The sequence below is a fragment of the Lactuca serriola genome, chromosome 4 (assembly GCF_051521515.1).
Source record: "Lactuca serriola cultivar US96UC23 chromosome 4, Lser_US96UC23_V15, whole genome shotgun sequence".
NCBI classification, from domain to species: Eukaryota; Viridiplantae; Streptophyta; class Magnoliopsida; order Asterales; family Asteraceae; genus Lactuca; species Lactuca serriola.
Genome location: NC_136411.1, coordinates 342,880,152 through 342,897,862, shown reverse-complemented (window position 1 = coordinate 342,897,862; position 17,711 = coordinate 342,880,152). Strand labels below are relative to the sequence as shown.

At 38.8% G+C, this 17,711-nt stretch overlaps 2 protein-coding genes across 6 annotated transcripts; one reads left to right on the top strand and one right to left on the bottom strand.

Moving 5' to 3' along the window:
* Nucleotides 1-9,184: 9,184 nt before the first annotated feature.
* LOC145097515 (casein kinase II subunit alpha-like) lies at nucleotides 9,185-12,332 on the top strand. The gene is made up of 10 exons (XM_079035090.1): nucleotides 9,185-9,651; nucleotides 9,731-9,860; nucleotides 10,615-10,809; nucleotides 10,910-11,067; nucleotides 11,149-11,239; nucleotides 11,426-11,491; nucleotides 11,579-11,661; nucleotides 11,742-11,805; nucleotides 11,920-11,988; nucleotides 12,088-12,332. Exons 1-10 carry the CDS (start codon nucleotides 9,269-9,271, stop codon nucleotides 12,145-12,147), a joined length of 1,299 nt encoding a protein of 432 aa, XP_078891216.1. The 5' UTR covers nucleotides 9,185-9,268; the 3' UTR covers nucleotides 12,148-12,332.
* A 454-nt stretch (nucleotides 12,333-12,786) lies between these two features.
* LOC145097514 (phototropic-responsive NPH3 family protein NPY4-like) lies at nucleotides 12,787-16,602 on the bottom strand. Of its 5 annotated transcripts, XM_079035085.1 has the most exons (7): nucleotides 16,070-16,602; nucleotides 15,790-15,808; nucleotides 15,525-15,715; nucleotides 15,258-15,372; nucleotides 14,925-14,994; nucleotides 13,562-14,674; nucleotides 12,787-13,470 (listed from the first exon to the last, which is right to left on the bottom strand). In XM_079035085.1, the coding sequence occupies exons 4-7, from the start codon at nucleotides 15,317-15,319 to the stop codon at nucleotides 12,988-12,990; spliced, it is 1,728 nt and encodes a 575-aa protein (XP_078891211.1). In that variant the 5' UTR covers nucleotides 15,320-15,372; nucleotides 15,525-15,715; nucleotides 15,790-15,808; nucleotides 16,070-16,602; the 3' UTR covers nucleotides 12,787-12,987. The 5 variants fall into 5 exon arrangements, with proteins under 5 accessions (XP_078891211.1, XP_078891210.1, XP_078891212.1 ...); XM_079035084.1 differs by having other exon boundaries at nucleotides 15,525-15,808; XM_079035086.1 differs by lacking the exon at nucleotides 15,525-15,715.
* Nucleotides 16,603-17,711: the final 1,109 nt, after the last annotated feature.

Sequence of the window (17,711 nt, the reverse complement as noted above, 5' to 3'; positions counted from 1 at the left end):
CTCGCCGACTCGCCGAGTCGGTCACTTATTCTGTAACCCGGATCCTGCTCCGACTCGTTGAGTTCTTCCCTGGACTCGACGAGTTGACTCCTTAACTTGGAGCTTTTCCTTTCTTTTTTTGGTCTTTCTGATTCTAGGTGTTACAACTCTCCCCGACTTATACTAGACTTCATCCTCGAAGTCCGCTACGACCATCTAACCTGCAATCCGCACGCATCACCTTAGCCTGATGAATATAACTCCGGCCAACCACTTCCATGGACCTTCCGCCCGGTTACCCAGAATAAAACTAGTCCTTGTAGCTATCAATCCTCAAGTGCACTCCAATCCCACCAATCCTAACCACACCTCACACAACTAACAATCCTTCCAGTACTCCCCGAGTACTTATGCTGAAATCCTAGGGGTTCACCCCCCCCTTCTTTTTCCTTGCGCGCTTTCTGGCCTTCCCAAGGTAGCATTCTACCACGAACCACCTCCTCTACCACTGCGAAAGACATATCCTTCATGGTATCCATCACTCCAGCAACTCCCAGTGCTGGTCACTACTGCCGATACCTACCGAACACTTAAGGCTATAATAACCTAGCGCTAAGCACCCAACCCAGCGTATGGATCAGATAATCCTTCGAGTAAAATATTCATCATTATAACGGTTAGACTCCAACGAGAGCTGCGCAACAGGGTCAAACCCTTCCCTCTGAGATTATCCATCCTTGCTGCGAGAGACGTAACACTCCTCGGTCAACTAGTTGTCCCGCACCATACCTCTCTATCGTCACTTCCCTGCCTTAAAGTCCTACCGTTTCTCATTTGCCTTCCGAATGGACCGAGACCACCCTGGTCCCTCTACATATTCTGCCGAAAACTGGGTTACCGGATACTCACCAGTCACTATAACTAGCACAATCTCTTAGTCGCTCCCAGTGACTTCTGAAGAAACTTCAGCTATCTAAACTGCTCTATCTATCCGGCCACTCTGGGGCTACAAGTCTTGGGATCCTCGATCCCCTATCTTGACCCTAAGGTCCCTACCAGGTCCCACCTGTGCTGCTATAATCTCACAGGCCTCACCCACGGGTCTCACCCAAACCATACTACTGAGCAATCCTGCTCCCAGGTCTAACCTATATTGTTGCTAACATACGGGCCTCGCCCATGGGTCTCACCTAAATGCGTACTCGAGTGGCCTTTCCTAACAAGGACTATGCAGGCCAACTCCATACTAAACCTCAACGACTTAGCCTTTCCTGATCCCTATCGCTAGCTAACTAGGAGATACGAGCCTCCACTCACACTCCTCGAACTAAACTGCTAATGAACGCTACGGCTTGCCCGCAGTGTTACGACACTTTCCTCATGACTTGCTGCTGGGGGAATGCTGTGGCTACCCCATAGTCTTATATCCCGCCTAAACTCGCACCTGGCGAAGGCTCTACGACCTGGTTTTCCCGAACCAGTCACCCGCTAGACATGAATACACAAACTCAAGGTTGGAAAGTTTCTCCAACTCCCAACTAACCTAATCCTCCATCCAAACAACCATTTGAGCCGATTTCTTCCTTACTAAGACTACGAAACCACCCCAGTCTTGTACTTACTTCTATCCTTGGCCACACGGATGGATCTCCCCCACTATACTAGACTAGCTCCTCACAACTCACAGCTCAGAAGAATTTCCAATTCTTCCTACCATCCCTTGGTCACTTCGCAGAAAACCCGACTTACCATAATTGGGGATCTAACCGATCCATTTCCAATCAACACCTTCCCGAACTAGCGAAGCACTACCAAGGCCCTCACATGCATGCTACATATAATGCATCCTAAGTAACCCACTCTAAAGGAGACGACCTCCAACTATCATTCTAACATCCAAGGTATGCAGATGGCATATAAATAAATCACCAGCGGGTCGCAAAATTCTGAAGTATCATTATCAATACCGATGCAGAGCCATAACAATAAGACCATATCATAAGCTGATAGATAAATGAAAGAAGATATGTACCTGACACATCGGGCTGCTCACACCTCATCTGAAACCAACTGATATGCCTTGCTCCTCGCCTCAGGCGTCTCTGCCCGGCCTTGACGGCCGTCGGTGATCCTCATGGTTGCAGGGGCAGGTGCCATCACATGTCCTGCTGAATGCAAACTCGGACATTGGGCCTTCTTGTGGCCCTTATGACTGCAGTGGAAACATAATAGGTCTGATCCTTGGGTGGTGGTAGCAGTACCATCTCTGCTGAAATGACCAATCCGGCCGCACTTGAAGCAACCAGAATCACCACCGTTGCCACTTGTTGGGCTTATAATGTTGCGTCTTGGGCTCGTTCCTATTAGCCCAGTTTTTTAGCCGGTTTGGGCCTGTCCAACCGTGCATTTTATTATTTTAGGGTTTTAGTATTTAAGGTTCATGCATGCATCCTTTATTAGTAACGCTTGAATTATTTTCTCATCAAAGTATTGTAAACCCTAGCTCGCCTCTACAGTGGAAGTTCTTTATCGAGCTTTGTTGAGGCGTGACTATGTTTAAATCATAAGCTTCATATTGATTCTATATTGTGTTCATTGTTGTGTTTGATTGAATTGTTTGTTCTTTATTAATTTACTTGTGAAAGATCTAAACGATCAAGAGATTTATTCTCATCAATTGGTATCAGAGCAGGAGTTTGTGTAATTCATACACATCTCTTCTGTTGAAGAAGTTATTAGGGTTTTTCCGCATTGATTGATATTAATCGAGTCGTCATTCCAAATTGGCGTATCTCATTAATTGTCGATCTTGCCCTAACGATAAATTACAAGTCTGATCTTAAACAGGTTATCGATCAAACATCATCACAATATCTATGAACGATTCGCAATCTAATCCAATCAATATCTCTAACAATATTGGATCAACAACAAGAATTCCAATCCTATACACTCAGGGCTGGACGCACCACTTTGAAGATTATGTAATCGGCTCAGAGGATAATGAGTATTTGATCTGGGAAGCAATTACAGTTGGTCTATTTGCTCACTCAAGCACTTCAAAGATTGTCAAAACTCAAAAGGAGTACAATTAGCTCGTGAATGATGCGAAAGATATTCCTCAAGATGAGAAAGAAAAGTTTCAGTGCAACATTAAAGCCTTAAGAATGATTGGGTTTGCTTTACAATCGGATACGTTTCGATTGGTGAGTTCATGTGCTACAACAAAAGAGATATGGGATAGGTTAAAGGAATTATATTCTACTGATGAAGATATGGAACATTCGATTCAAACCTTGATGCTTTCTAAATTTGGCATAAAATTTATGGATGTTACACATACTCACCTCCCTACTAGGCACATACATGTATCACACAAACAACAAGTATAACTATCATACAAACCATTCCTTGGGCACCCGCCCGCTAACATTTGACCTTAGTCCCGAATGTCATACTAGCATACTGTGCCTAGGGCTAACCCTCGGGTTTTCCTACTCATAACTACATGGGCCGACATTGTGGCCGTAGACCCATTCACACAAGGGGAAACTCACTTGCACTGCTGAACTTTGCTGATAACCCTCTGGCTACTGTCCGACAACTCTCCGAACCGCTGCTCCACTAGCTCCCCGAGTTACTAATATCTAGAAGTCAAACTAAGTCAACTCTGGTCAAAGTCAAAGTCCTGGTCAAAGTCAACCTTCCAGTTGACTCGACTCACTGAGTCAACGCATAGACTCGCCGAGTTCTTAAACTCAAAAACTCTCAAAATATGACTCAAATCGCCGAGTCGCCCCAAGACTCGCCGAGTTCAACGATCTCTCAGTCCCATCCTGTCCAACTCACTGAGTCACCACTCGACTCACTGATCTGCGTCTTAACCATAAAAGGTTGAGGTTCTGCGACCAGACTCGCTGAGTCCAAGGCAATCTTCAACAGACTCGTCGAGTTCCTGCCCATCTTCATTCAACTCGCCGAGTCCACCCATGTGACTCGCCGAGTCACTTTAGTTCTTAATCCATACAGTGGATTTTCAAGCCATGCAGGGGCTCCAAACTGTAGATCTACTCTTCTAAGGCCCACTCTTTACGTAAAGTTGCAAACTTTACGTAAAACCAAGGAGCTATAGGCTTAAAACACTCTAGGGCTAGGGTTTAAGACAAACATGCTTTAGCAACACACCAAGGGCTGATACTTTACGGGTTTTTGGACCAAGGCAAGCCTAGATCTGAAGTAGCAACCTCAGATCTGGACTTCTAACTCGAAATGGCTCCTTAACATGCCAAAATGGCCCCAAAACATCATCCAAGAAAAGATCTAGAAGCAACAAAGGCAAAGTGACAGATTGTTACCTTCAAATTGATGCTCACAACCAAAAAGTTGAATCCTCCAGCTCCTTAGTGGTCAAATCCTCCAAATCTTCCTCTTGCAAAAGCCCCAAGCTCACTTTCCTCCTCCTCTTACTCAAGTTAGGGTTTAAAATTGCGTAAAGAAGCTTCTGGCCGACAGGGGGGGGGGGCTGAGGAGAGGACATAAGGTCCTTTAAATAGGGTGCAAACCCTAAGATTAGGGCTTTTCTCGTCCAGACCAGACTCGCCGAGTCCACTCGCCGACTCGTCGAGTCGGTCACTTATTCTATAACCCGGATCCCGCTCCGACTCGTCGAGTTCTTCCCTGGACTCGACGAGTGGACTCATTAACTTGGAGCTTTTCCTTTCTTTTCTTGGTCTTTCTAATTTTGGGTGTTACAATTTCCAACGTGCCTACCCGTGACCCACCAACCTATATATTATATGGCTTGGATTGAGTTTATATTTTTTGACCCGTCAACCCGTGACCCGCCAACCCGAACCCAACCTAATTGTCATGCTTAATCCTAAGGAATAGTGAACTAGGTAATTGCTTGCAAAAGTGATTGATTTATTCAAACCAAGGAATCCAAATTTTCAAAAATATAATAAAGTAAAAATCAGCACGATAGCACTAAAACTAAAAAGAGTATGAGATTTAACAAATATGAGAAAATAGAATTTAGTTGACTTTTTCGAGTTCAATGCTTCCTTTAATACAATTAATTTTATGAGTTCAATGGTTTCGGTTCGGTTTTCCGTTAAATAGCTCATTCCTAGGGTAAGTTACCGCGAGATGAGAGGAAAATGAACTATTGAATTGGTATCCTCTATATGAAGTTAAGTAGTCAGATTAAAAAAATCAATGTGAGTTGATTCGTATGTGTGTGATTGTTAGAACCAGTTACTAGAAATGATCTGGTAAAGAAATGTCGATATGGTTTTAAGACACACCTATTGGATAGAAACCGATACAGATACATGAAAAAAGACTTGTAAGACAATTTAGACCCTCAAGGATATGTTGAGGGCGTGTGTCATTGACTTCGGTAAGAGCCGAGATTCCCACCTACCCTTATGGAGTTCGCCTACAATAACAACTACCATTCCAGCATTGGCGCCCCGCCTTTTGAGCTGTTGTATAAGCGGAGGTGTCGCACCCCAGTTTGTTGGGGTGATGTCGGACACAAGGTGATGGGACGGACGGAGGTAGTCTTATAGACTACCGAGAAGATTCAGCAGATTAGGCAGCGACTGCAGACCACTCAGAGTCGGCAAAAGAGTTACACCAACAGACGCCGATCCGAGTTAGAGTTCCAGGTGGGTGATATGGTACTCATGAAGGTATCACTCTTGATGGGTGTGATCCGCTTCAGGAAGTGGGGTAAATTGGGTCCCCCGTTACATTGGGTCATTCAGTATCATTGCCAGGGTTGGTAAGGTGGCATACAGATTAAAGCTACTAGATGAGCTTATTCGGATCCACAACATTTTCCACGTTTCGCAGTTGCGAAAGTGTATTATGGATCAGGAGGCAGTGGTGTCGTTGGATGATATTCAGGTCGACGAGCGCCTGAATTATGTGGAGAGGCCTGTGGCCATACTGGAGAGGAAGATGAAAGTTCTGCGGAACATGGAGATACCTTTGGTAAAGGTACGGTGGGAGCATCGGAGGGGATCTGAGTGGATGTGGGAGCCCGAGGCAGAAATGTGAGAGCACTACCCAGAATTGTGCACCGTAGCAGACTTCGAGGGCGAAGTCTAGTTCAAGAGGGGGAGAATTGTAACGCCCTGATTCTCAGGTATTGATTTTTGTTGATATAAGATTTTTCTTCTTCTTGATTTCAAGGTTTACTTGACGAGTTGGTAGCCCGACTCGTCGAGTAGCAATGGGTTGGTCCACGTGTTTAAGTGACGTGCTCGCCAAGTCCAGGTAGGGACTCAACGAGTAGGAGTTTGAGGATGATGAAACCCTAATTTCCATAGTTTTGCACCCTATTTAAAGGATCATTGGCCTCCCCGGTCTCCCCATCACAGCCCCATTGATATTCCAGAACCCTAATTCGTGTGTGTATGCTACATTGGTGTGTTTAAGCTTTGAATAAGGATTTTGGTGAGAAAAGCTTAGGGAAACAAGTGATTGGAAGCAAGGGACTCGTGGGAATCAGAGATCTACTTCAGTGCGCACCCTTTGGAAGGTATTAAGCCGCCATCTTGACTTCATTCCATTCCAGATCTCTTTTGGGTGGATTTTTAGGGCTTTTCTAGCATACTAGGAAGCCTTTCTTGTGTTTGAGCTAAGATATGAAGTTGCAACTTCAGATCTGAACTCCCTTGGGTCTCTAAGTCCATAAAGCTTCCATCTTTTGCATGAATGAGACTCTCATAAGGTGTAAAAATCCATTGCAAGCTTGGACTGTCATTTAGAGTCTCTATAGCCTTGCATGCACGTAAAGTTTGCAACTTTACGTGATAACCATGCTATGGGGATTTGGATCTGCAATATGGAACCTTAGCATGGTTTAAAAAGCATCTGTTTGGATGAAGGACTGAAGGGACTCGACGAGTTGCATGGTCAACTCGGCGAGTCCGATGAAGATTGTCGTAGACTCGGCGAGTCAGTAGAGCGACTCGACGAGTTAGCTAGGGTCTTCCCAATCTTTGGACACACGTGAACTTAGCAAGTTGCAAGAGAAACTCGAAGAGTTGGCCAAGGAGTTCGGCCACAAACATTAGGAACTCGAAGAGTCACTCAAGTGACTCGGCGAGTTGACGAGTTATGAAAGGAACTCGGAGAGTGGCTGGTTGCACTCGACGAGTTCAGGTCAACATGGATTATTGACCTTGGCACTTGACTTTGACTTTGCCCTTGACCAAGGGTTGAATATTGGACTTCTGGGGCATTTTGGGAATTTATGAGCATGGGTGTGTGGCGAATATAGGTGGTGGAGTTTGAGGCGGTAATCCGAGAGGTGAGCTTTTCTTCCGAGTCGACAGTTGCGAGGTGAGTTACCTCACAACACTAAGGGGTCTAAGGCACCAAAGTCGGCCCATTGGATACGGTATTCTAGCAGTGATAGTATGTTGAGTATGAGTAGTGTTGCATGCTCGTTGTTATGTCAGCTAGGTAGGTCTGTAGAACTACTTGTATTGTTATGTGGTTATTTGTATGCGCATTAGTTATGATGAATGTTGACATATTATGTGGGATGGGTTGAGGTGATTCTGCTCCGTGCGGTAACTAACAAATCCGGGAGCAATCCAGATACGAGCTGAGGGAGACTCGTACTGTGGGCTCGGTGGCAATCCAGATGTGAGCTGTGGGCCCGTAAGGCAATCCAGACACACACTGTGGGCCTAGGGGGTAATCCAGACTGTAAAGTTGTGGACCCAATATAAGCTGTTATTTGTATATTTATTATGTACAGTGTATCGGTGTTTTGGAGGAACTCACTAAGCTATCGGGCTTACAGTTTCAGTTTATTGTTTCAGGTACATTAGGGGATCGCAACAAGGCGAAGACATGATCGTACAACTCCTCATGTTTTGTTTATGTTTCTGGGAAAAACTCTGATATAAACTATTTTGAAAACAAATCTGTAATAACTGTTGGTTTTAAATGTTTTGAAAAGTTTTAAATTGGCTTGAAACTTTTGGGTGTTACATCGAAAGTCACTTGTTGAGATCTATGGTACGAAGTGTCAGTTAGATAACTTGCTACAAAATATATTATGTTATTTTGGAAATGATATTGCATTTATTTGTTGTATTTTAAGGTTTTTTCAGGTAGTTTCCTTTTGATTAATTAGTTTTCTTTTGTAATAGTACATTGTAAGGCTATAAATAGCCTCATGGTCGAAAATTTATAAGAAATAATTGAAGTTTATTGAAAATTGAAGTTGTTTTCATTTTGAGTTGTTGCGTACAATTCAAAACTGATCTTTGTTGGATGTGTTTCCTATTATTGATCTCGAACTCAAACTAATAGGTCTTTGTTTGTTTTCACCGACATTTCAAACTATAGATCTAGTTTGATCTTTACATCTACTCCTTTTGTTATTTTTTTATTGTCTTTGTTATTTGTTCTGCTACGTATCCCAAACCCATTTGGGTATCATATTTAGTTTCAAGCGATTATATTAGTATCAGTTTGTGGTGTCAAAAGTCTAATTCGTATCGGTGGATTCTTGGAGCGGTCCGTACACGCATCACGATTTCCAACTCGTACTTTGTAAAATGTCATTTTCAGACCCTTGACTTACAAGTTTCTAAAATGTTACTTTCATGCCCTTTATTTTCTAAAAGTTTTGTGTTTAGTCCCCATAATATATATATTATGATTTTCCTAGACTATTTATTCCTTTACTTTGTAAAATATCTCTTCCAGTCTCTCAACTTTGAACCTTTTAAAATGTCACTTCAATCCCTCTATTTTCTAAGGTTTCATGTTTAACCCTTGTAGTATATATTATGATTTCCCTACATCTACCACCCGTTAACCTTGTTAAATGTCACTTTCTCCCCGTCGACTTAAAACTTTGTTAAATGTTATTTTTGCCCTTTTCGTCTTTCTAAACTTTCGTGTTTGCCCTATCCACCAATTTTGTCAATGCTACTGACATTTTATATTTATCTACCAACAAATACAACTAAGGCCCTAAACTATCGTGTTTACAACATTCATCAGTTTACTTTACTTTTATTGTTACAATCATCAGAATTCAATTTATAAAACGAATTTGCATTTGACAAAATACTAATCGCGTAACCATTAACCCTAAATCTAAATAATTAAACTTCCTCCATATATTGGAAAATAAATTCAACAAAAATACAAAAAAGGCTTAAAATAAACAGGAAGAGAGGGGAACGCCAACGCCATCTCGAACCTGTTCACCTTTGTCGTGACACTACTAATAGCCGTCCTTAATCCTTTGATGGCCGTGAGGCCTCCTCTGCAATTCACCGCATCCTCAATCAACACCATCAAATTACCTTTCTACCAATCCCGATTCCCCGTCGTATTCCTCCGTTGCGTCGCTTCCGCCGGCGTTCTACCGCTGCAACACAACAACCACACCCACAAACACAATAAACATAGATATTCTCATCAACAAACCCTAGTTCACCCGCCTATTTCATCACTATCTTCATCCTATAACACCAAACCTGCGTCATCTCTGCAAGAAAAACTGGCGCAGAAAATCGGTAAAGCTTCTCGCCATCCCGGCGCCTCGTCCAAGGCGAGGGTTTATACCGACGTTAATGTTGTTCGCCCCAAGGAGTATTGGGATTACGAGTCTCTTGCTGTTCAATGGGGGTTAGATCTCTGTTATGCCATCCATCATTTGTTTTTGATCTTACTTGTGTTTTGTTAATCCTGTTTTGACATCTTACAGCGAACAAGATGATTATGAGGTCGTTCGGAAGGTTGGAAGAGGAAAATACAGCGAGGTTTTTGAGGGATTGCATTCTGTAAATGACGAAAAATGCATCATCAAGATACTTAAACCCGTAAAAAAGAAAAAGGTTAGATCGTTCTCTTGTCTGTATTCCCTAATTTATTGTCTCCGATCATCTAATGATCTTTGACTCGTTGCATACACATACATGGACCACAAAGGACTTAAGAACATCGAAATTCTAGATTAATTATAAAAGAATCTCAAGAGAAGTAGACAGTTTGTCAATTTTCTATCATAGGTTCTAAGGGCTAGCCTAAGAAGGAGATGAGTTCCTTTTGTTAGCCCTTGAATGTAGTCAAAGGAAGGAGCTTGTGTGAGAATGGATGATTTACATCAATTTCAACCTCAGAGATCAAGAAACTCACTTTTTTACAGGTTTTATGACAGCAAAAGAAGCATACACAAAATTCTTAAGACTTGCTTTGCGAGTAGACATATATTGTGATATTCCCTCTTCATTAACTGTAATTTGGAACATCAACCTATACACCTTATAAATGAATGCTATTGCTTGATTCTTTAATTGGATTTTGACATTTTTGTTGCACTTGTGAAACATTTTAGCAAACTTGGGCTAAAATTGAAATGCTTGTTCTAGAGATCTAAGATCTGTTTGTTCCCCTGATAATGTCTATGTCTTTCACTTTCTTCTGTGCTTAACAACAACTGTAATATATTATATATGTATTAAGACACCCTTATTCTCAAATGACATAATTTGTTTAATCTTTACCTAATTCAGCTTTTACTATGGTTGCAAGGTCAAACAAACACATATTTAGAATCTTTTATACCGATTGAAATGTTGTTGAATGCAGATAAAGAGAGAGATCAAAATCCTACAAAATCTATGTGGAGGACCAAATATTATAAAGCTACTGGATATTGTTAGAGATCAACAATCAAAGACACCAAGTCTTGTATTTGAATATGTGAACAACACCGATTTCAAAGTGCTTTATCCAACACTTTCTGACTTTGATATCCGCTATTACATCTTTGAGCTTCTAAAGGCAAACCATCTCATTTCATATCAGTATATCACTTTCTTTCTTAAAAAAAATGAAGCATTAAATATCATTAAAAAAAGATTTGTTTTTATTTATTTAACAGGCATTAGAATATTGTCATTCTCAAGGAATCATGCATCGTGATGTGAAGCCTCACAATGTGATGATTGATCATGAACAACGCAAGCTTCGTCTTATTGATTGGGGTCTTGCTGAGTTTTATCATCCTGGGACTGAGTACAATGTCCGTGTAGCTTCCAGGTTTGACTTCTTTGACCTTCACTTCTTCCTCCAGGGGTAAAATGGTCATTTCTTTTTATATTATTATGATTGCATTTGCAGATATTTCAAAGGTCCAGAACTTCTTGTTGATTTGCAAGATTATGATTACTCTTTGGATTTGTGGAGCCTTGGCTGCATGTTTGCTGGCATGGTATATAATCTTTTCAACTAAATTACATTTTTGGTCCCTCAGCTTCTTCAAAACTTGCACTTCTCCTCCCTAATTTTCCCCTCTTGCAGTTTTTCGTTACAAATAGGATCAAAACTGTCTTTTTTGAACAAGTTAAGGGACTAAAAAGGTATTTTATGTAAAAAAAATAATAATTATTGTTTGCAGATATTCCGAAAGGAACCATTTTTTTATGGGCATGATAATCATGATCAGCTAGTCAAAATTGCCAAGGTACTGTTTCTCATTTTCTTATTATTATTATTATTATTTTTTAATAAAAATTAAGTTTTTAACATTTTTTATTTATTTTTTGTGTAGGTATTAGGTACTGATGAGTTAAATACTTATCTACAAAAGTATCGTATAGAGCTAGACCCAAATCTTAGTGAGCTTGTTGGAAGGTTTTTAACATATTTTATTTATTTATTTATTTATTTGTGTGTGTGTGTGTGTGTTGATTATAACAATGTAGTTTCAACAGGCATAACAGGAAAGCATGGTCAAAGTTTATTAATGCTGATAATCAACATTTAGCTGTGCCTGAGGTAATGTCTGAATTTCTTTTTTTACACTTTATAAAAGTTTAAAAAAAAAAATAAAAATGTGAAAATTGGAAATTACAAGTTTTAAAAAAAATTGATGTGTTTGTGTGTGTGTAGGCGATTGATTTCCTTGATAAGTTGCTTCGGTATGATCATCAAGAAAGACCAACTGCTAAAGAAGCCATGGTATGGTAACTTTGTTTATTTGGGGTAAAATTACCTTGCTACCCTTGAGTTAGTGTGAAGTTATTGAAAGTATGTTGCTATTTTTTGATATTTTTGTAGGCGCATCCGTACTTTTACCCTGTAAGAAATGCAGAGAGCAGCCGAACAACTCGGGCATGATTGTTTTTTTTTTTTTTTTTGGAAGCATGAATTATTGAATATGGAATTTGTATATTTCTTATTGATGTTGTTTGTTTGTTTGTTTTGGGAATTTAGATTTTTTACTTATTTTTTTGTAATGCAAATTCATAATCTTGACATTTTTTAGCATTTTGATACGATTATGATGCGTGTTTACTGTTGAACATTTTAAGTCCATGATGAAAACAAAATTTAAACATGCTTTGATTAAAATTTGAATGTAGCTACGACTAAAATTTAATTCTAAAAAATATATATATACATTGTTAATAAATACCGGTTTTATTTCTATCGGCATTTTATCTGTATAATGGTTTGTGCCACTATAATGCTATATTTTGTCTCCAATTGGAAGACAAACTCACAAGACTCCTATATACAAAGATGTTGAATATATAAATGATCAACTTCATGGAAAATGGTAACAGTATTTAGTATTTTATTAGAAGAGAAGAAGAAGATTAACAGTATTTATATCTCTTTCGAAAAAAAAAGAAAAAAACAATATTTATTTTTCAAAAATCTAAACTAGCATTGACCAAGTTTTGACCGGACCAAATATTTGGGCAAGGGTCAGGACCAATCGGCCCAATTCCTGTTCAACTTTATTGATCGACATTTGATAGTGAGACGTGGATTTTTTGCCAAAAAAAAATAGAAGACACTTGTTCATTGCTACATTAAAATTTCCAAACATACTAGGAATCCCTAATTTTACTAAAGAGCTCCTCAATAGAAAAGGTTCATTTCCTTACAAAAGTCCTCTAAACCCTAAAACCTTAAAAAAAAAACACATCAATTTACAAAAAACATAATAACCTATGACAAAGACTGCCTCCTGCTCTTCATTTCCTCAGCATTTGTGGATCGACTCTCGGATGTATCGGAACTACCGTTATCACTCTCCTTATCTTTACCCGAAAACACCTTCATAAATATCCTTTTTGACGTTAACACCCCCTTCACTTTACTACTCGTCTTCTCGCCACCTTTCTCAAGCTCCCCTTTCAACGTCTTGAGCTCTTCACTTGTGGGGACCGACCCCCATTCTTCTTCTGTATTTGTCGTGGCAGTTCTTGAACTGCCACGGGACCCACCGGTGGGTCCATGTCCAGGTGGGATCTCACTGATCCCACCTGTTGTGGTGGAGCGCACTTGCTCAAAAAAGAGCACCTGCACCACCACACGTAACGGCAGTCGCTCGTTTTGAACCACGTGCCGGCAAGCTTCCGGTGATAACTTTCGACAATCCATTAACCGGCAAATTCTTTTCTTTTCGCTCTTTCCGATCCCCGGATGTTCCTATCAAATTAAAAAAAAAAAAAAACAAAATGTTTTAATAACAAAAAAAAATAGAATAAAAAAGAAAGGGAAGTAGGATGATATATTTTACCTTAAGATACATATCAATAGCGCGATAAATCCCATCATGTGTTGATCTAGGTAAAGTCGACACCATATCCGCAAGATCCGCAAACTTTAACAACTGCAAACACGGATCTTTTGCAATTTCCGCAAGATACCCATCGATAATCTTTGCAACATTAACTTTTGCATTTGAATCAACACATTTCACCTCCAAAAACTCATCTTGATCTTCCCCACTTTGATCCCGCATCATAAACATTGCAACAAGTTCTTGAACCAAATCAACATCAAGAATCGCCACGTCAACAACCGACACATTCTCCAACTCCCGCCCAATCCTTCTCATCAATTCTTCCTTTCGTGTCACCCCACACTCCAAAACCACACACGCGTGCAATAAATGAACCAAAAACCCACAAGAAACGGTTTCTTTTTCTTTTTCTTCCGGAAGGAGTTCCATTATCATTTCGATTAAAGAACGAGTTTTTAAATCATTCCCGTGTTTCTTTTCGTCTTTTTTACCAAACCAAGGTAATCTTTTTTGTGTATAAGCTCTTAAAGATTCACCAAGAACATCCGAACCCACGTTCCCTTTTGTCTTGATTGTGATTATAACTCGTTTATATAAATCACTTGAAAGATCACACAAATCTTCAACCCACCAATCTTTTGGGACTACAACTTTTCTTGGCGATTCGTTTCCCGATTTTTTTCGATTGTAAGTGTAAGACCAATTGACTTTGGAAGTTTCCACTGAAACTTTTGAAGCAATGGAGTCTAAACAATGGCTAACAATCTTTAATTCTTCCGACCATGGAACGAGAACTTTTGTTGATTGGAAAACAATGATTGAATCTTTCCAAGTTCTAAAGATGCTTGAATTCAAGAACACTTCGATCTTGTAAACTAGATTGCCTTTATCGATAGTTTCATACATTTCTAGATACTCGGCTGCGCATCGAGCCAATACTACATTGTACGGGTTGAGTGTGACTGTCATCCCGTAACAAAACTTGGCACAAATTTCAAATGCCGCGGGCCCACCGGGAATATCACGGATTTCGAGTTCTTGATTATTTTCGGTATCTGAAACCGCAACTAGTTTTTGCAAACGCGCACTTTTAGACAACAAGGGAAACTACAAAAGTCAAAAACACATAATTAATGTTTGATTTGACCATTTAAGGGGAGTTACAAAACTTTTATAAAAAGGTCATTCTTCCAACAACCCCTGGGTGGGCCCACGCTGAGCTGGCTAGCTAGCTCACATTTTCCAAGAAGGTCATGTGAGATGTAAATCAGGTATACAGTGGTCTGCTAGTCAGCTAGGTGACTGTTATAAGAACAAGTTATGGAATTTGTTAACATAATCCAAAAAACTATTGTACCTTGTGCAAATAAAATTTGATGTCTCCAACTCTTATGATCATATCGGTTGCGAGATCGGTTGCTACATATCTAAACATGAATAAAATCATTGGCTTAGGTTTTTCATTGTCTGGATCAAAACCCATATGGGTATTGGTTTTTATCATCTTTTTTTCATAAAATGTAAGTTGGAATAATGAATGTTGGCATTTTGAGTGAGAGAGAGATCAAGAATCAGACTTTTGAAGGTATCAAAAGAACATATGTTTGGAAAAGTTTATAAACCATTAAAAAGATTGAAAAACAAAACATTTAATTTGCAGAAAGTTATAAGATAAGAATGAGATACTAACCGGATGTTTTCGCCATTAGATTGAAACAAATCGGGCTTTGATCCAAGTTTCATGAACTTCATCTTGAAAAACCGAAAACTTCAATCAAGTCTAAGATTCAATCAAATTAAACCACCTGGAAACAAACACACAGGCAAGGTAATGAATGAGGAGTTAAAATTTCTAAATGAAGTGCCAAAAAGAAATGTTTCAAAATCAAGATTTCTTGAAAATAAACAAAAATGAGTAACTAATAAACCCAAAGAAAGAGCTTTTGTGTTATGCTACCTTGGATTCTATCATAAACCCAAAAATGGTGGGGGGATGGGGTAAACAAGGAGACACTGCTAAAAATGACACGCACTTTCACAGACTCTTTTAAGTACAAAAATTTCAGTTTTTACACCACCAGAGGCACCTCCACTTGCCACCACTGACATCCACCACGCTCTGTTTTAATTCTTTATATCTTTCTCTCTCTTCAAAACCACCCAAATTTTCGATTATTCAAACCCTAAAAAATCCACATTCCGAAATAAAATCTTTCTCTTACCAATGGGAATTTGGAGGACCTGCCACACACCCAACAATCTTGGTATCAGTTAAAATACACCACCAATTTAGTAGACAACAAACAAACATCAACTTGCTTTGGTACTTTAAACAAAAGAAAATACAATCTTTGCACTAGAATCAACGAATCTACTTCACCAATTGAATGATAACATTAATGGTTTAAGAATATAATGCAGAAAAAGGATACTAATTACTAAATTAAGCTCAAAATCGATCAATTGGACTATACGTATATGTGACTGAAAGTGAAGACGAACCTCGGTTATCTTCGAATATGAAAGTATGATGAAAACAAGCGACACCGATATCAAGATTTAATGAGACGTATGAAGAATCGATAAGAGAAACAGCGAAGATCAAATCAAACAGTTGAAGGGTCTCAGAGGCATATCATCAAACAGTTGGGGTGCAATCTTTTTAGGATATGAAGAAAGGAAAAAGATGCGAGGGACAAAACAAAAACAAAAAACAAAATGAAGCCCCACACTCCACTTAATTGTCTTGATCTTTTAACAATAGTCGGGACCAATGTGAAGGCTAAAAATCAAAGATTTGGAATTGATGATCTGGAAAAAGAAAAGCGAGGAAACTGGATCGCACAAAATTGGGGGAAAAGATAGAAAAAAGAAGAACACAACAGAAACGAGGGAAGAAAAAGATGAGTTGTCGTTAATCTTGCCAGCCACTAAAGCAACAGTGTGTTATCGCAAAAAGCCAAGGTTTTATCAGAATGTTCGCACTTCCCACAGTAAAATGGCTTGGCGCTTAGTTGTTATTTCCCCCTTTACAATCAGCACCACCGCCCCCACCACCGGACCACACCCATAACCACCGGCCCCTCCTCCTTTTTCCGACCTCAATACCCAATACCCAATTATCAAACTTTATTTTGGCCAAATAAAAATACGAGCTTTTTCAGAACATCACCTGCTATCAGCTAGTTGTTACCATTTACCATGTATGTGTGTTTTCAGTCGAAATTGTAAAAAGAGAATCTTGGAGATTGCTTTTTTCTTATTAAGTGCTAATTAATTATTATTTTTTTGGCATAAAATTAGTGGAGTTGTGCAATTAAATAATATTTATTCTTTTATTATATATAAAAAATAATGCTTCATTATAGATTGTAAAATTATTTTTGGGTGTTATGATCATCAAAAGATTTATTTTAATAAATTTGGAAGAAAGAAATATATTTTGTAATATATACATATGTATTTTGCAATATATTATTATATTTTGTAATATCTTTTTCCTCTAGTTTTCATGGTATGGCCATGGAAAAAAAATTCACAACTTGCAAGGTGCAATGGACCTATAATAACATAATTGCTGGTCATTTTGTTTAAAAATAAATAAATACTATAGTTATGTTTACTCGTTTTAATATTTATATTTATTATAAGTTAAATGTCTAAAAAAATACTTTGAAAATACTTTAGATAGTTCTTTAGACATTTTCCCTTCAAATAAACAATATTTTAAAGTAGTCAAACAATTTTGTTATAATTATTATGAATCACATGTTAGGCAGAAAACGAGTGTTTTCATAACTTTTAATAAAAAGAAAATTACTAATCTTTATCTTGTGCTCGAGCATTCATATTAACTGTCAAAAACAATACATCGTCGTTAACTAACTCATTTAACATATTCTTTCTAATTTAATGTAATAAAATTAACATTTTTACCATTTAATGTAACACAATTATATTTTATATAATAAAATAAAGTTATTACATGACATGATTAAAAATATATATTGAATAAACTAAGTTTAGTTTTTTGCATTTAAGCATATTCCTGACGATTTCTATTATAACATAAATCGTAAAAAGTTATAGGTATATAAAAAAGAAAAAGGTGTATGCAATATGCATAGGGCCCCGTAAGAGTAAA

Bases quoted from the DNA above. Each gene is read 5' to 3' on its own strand.
- LOC145097515 (XM_079035090.1), top strand. From the start codon at position 9,269: ATGGCCGTGAGGCCTCCTCTGCAATTCACCGCATCCTCAATCAACACC. The intron at 9,861-10,614 runs GTTAGATCGTTC...TGTTGAATGCAG, and splicing joins AACCCGTAAAAAAGAAAAAG to ATAAAGAGAGAGATCAAAAT. The intron at 11,662-11,741 runs GTTTTTAACATA...TAGTTTCAACAG, and splicing joins CTTAGTGAGCTTGTTGGAAG to GCATAACAGGAAAGCATGGT.
- LOC145097514 (XM_079035084.1), bottom strand. From the start codon at position 15,319: ATGAAGTTCATGAAACTTGGATCAAAGCCCGATTTGTTTCAATCTAAT. The intron at 14,995-15,257 runs GTTAGTATCTCA...ATTCATGTTTAG, and splicing joins TCTAATGGCGAAAACATCCG to ATATGTAGCAACCGATCTCG. The intron at 13,471-13,561 runs GTAAAATATATC...TTAATTTGATAG, and splicing joins CTATTGATATGTATCTTAAG to GAACATCCGGGGATCGGAAA.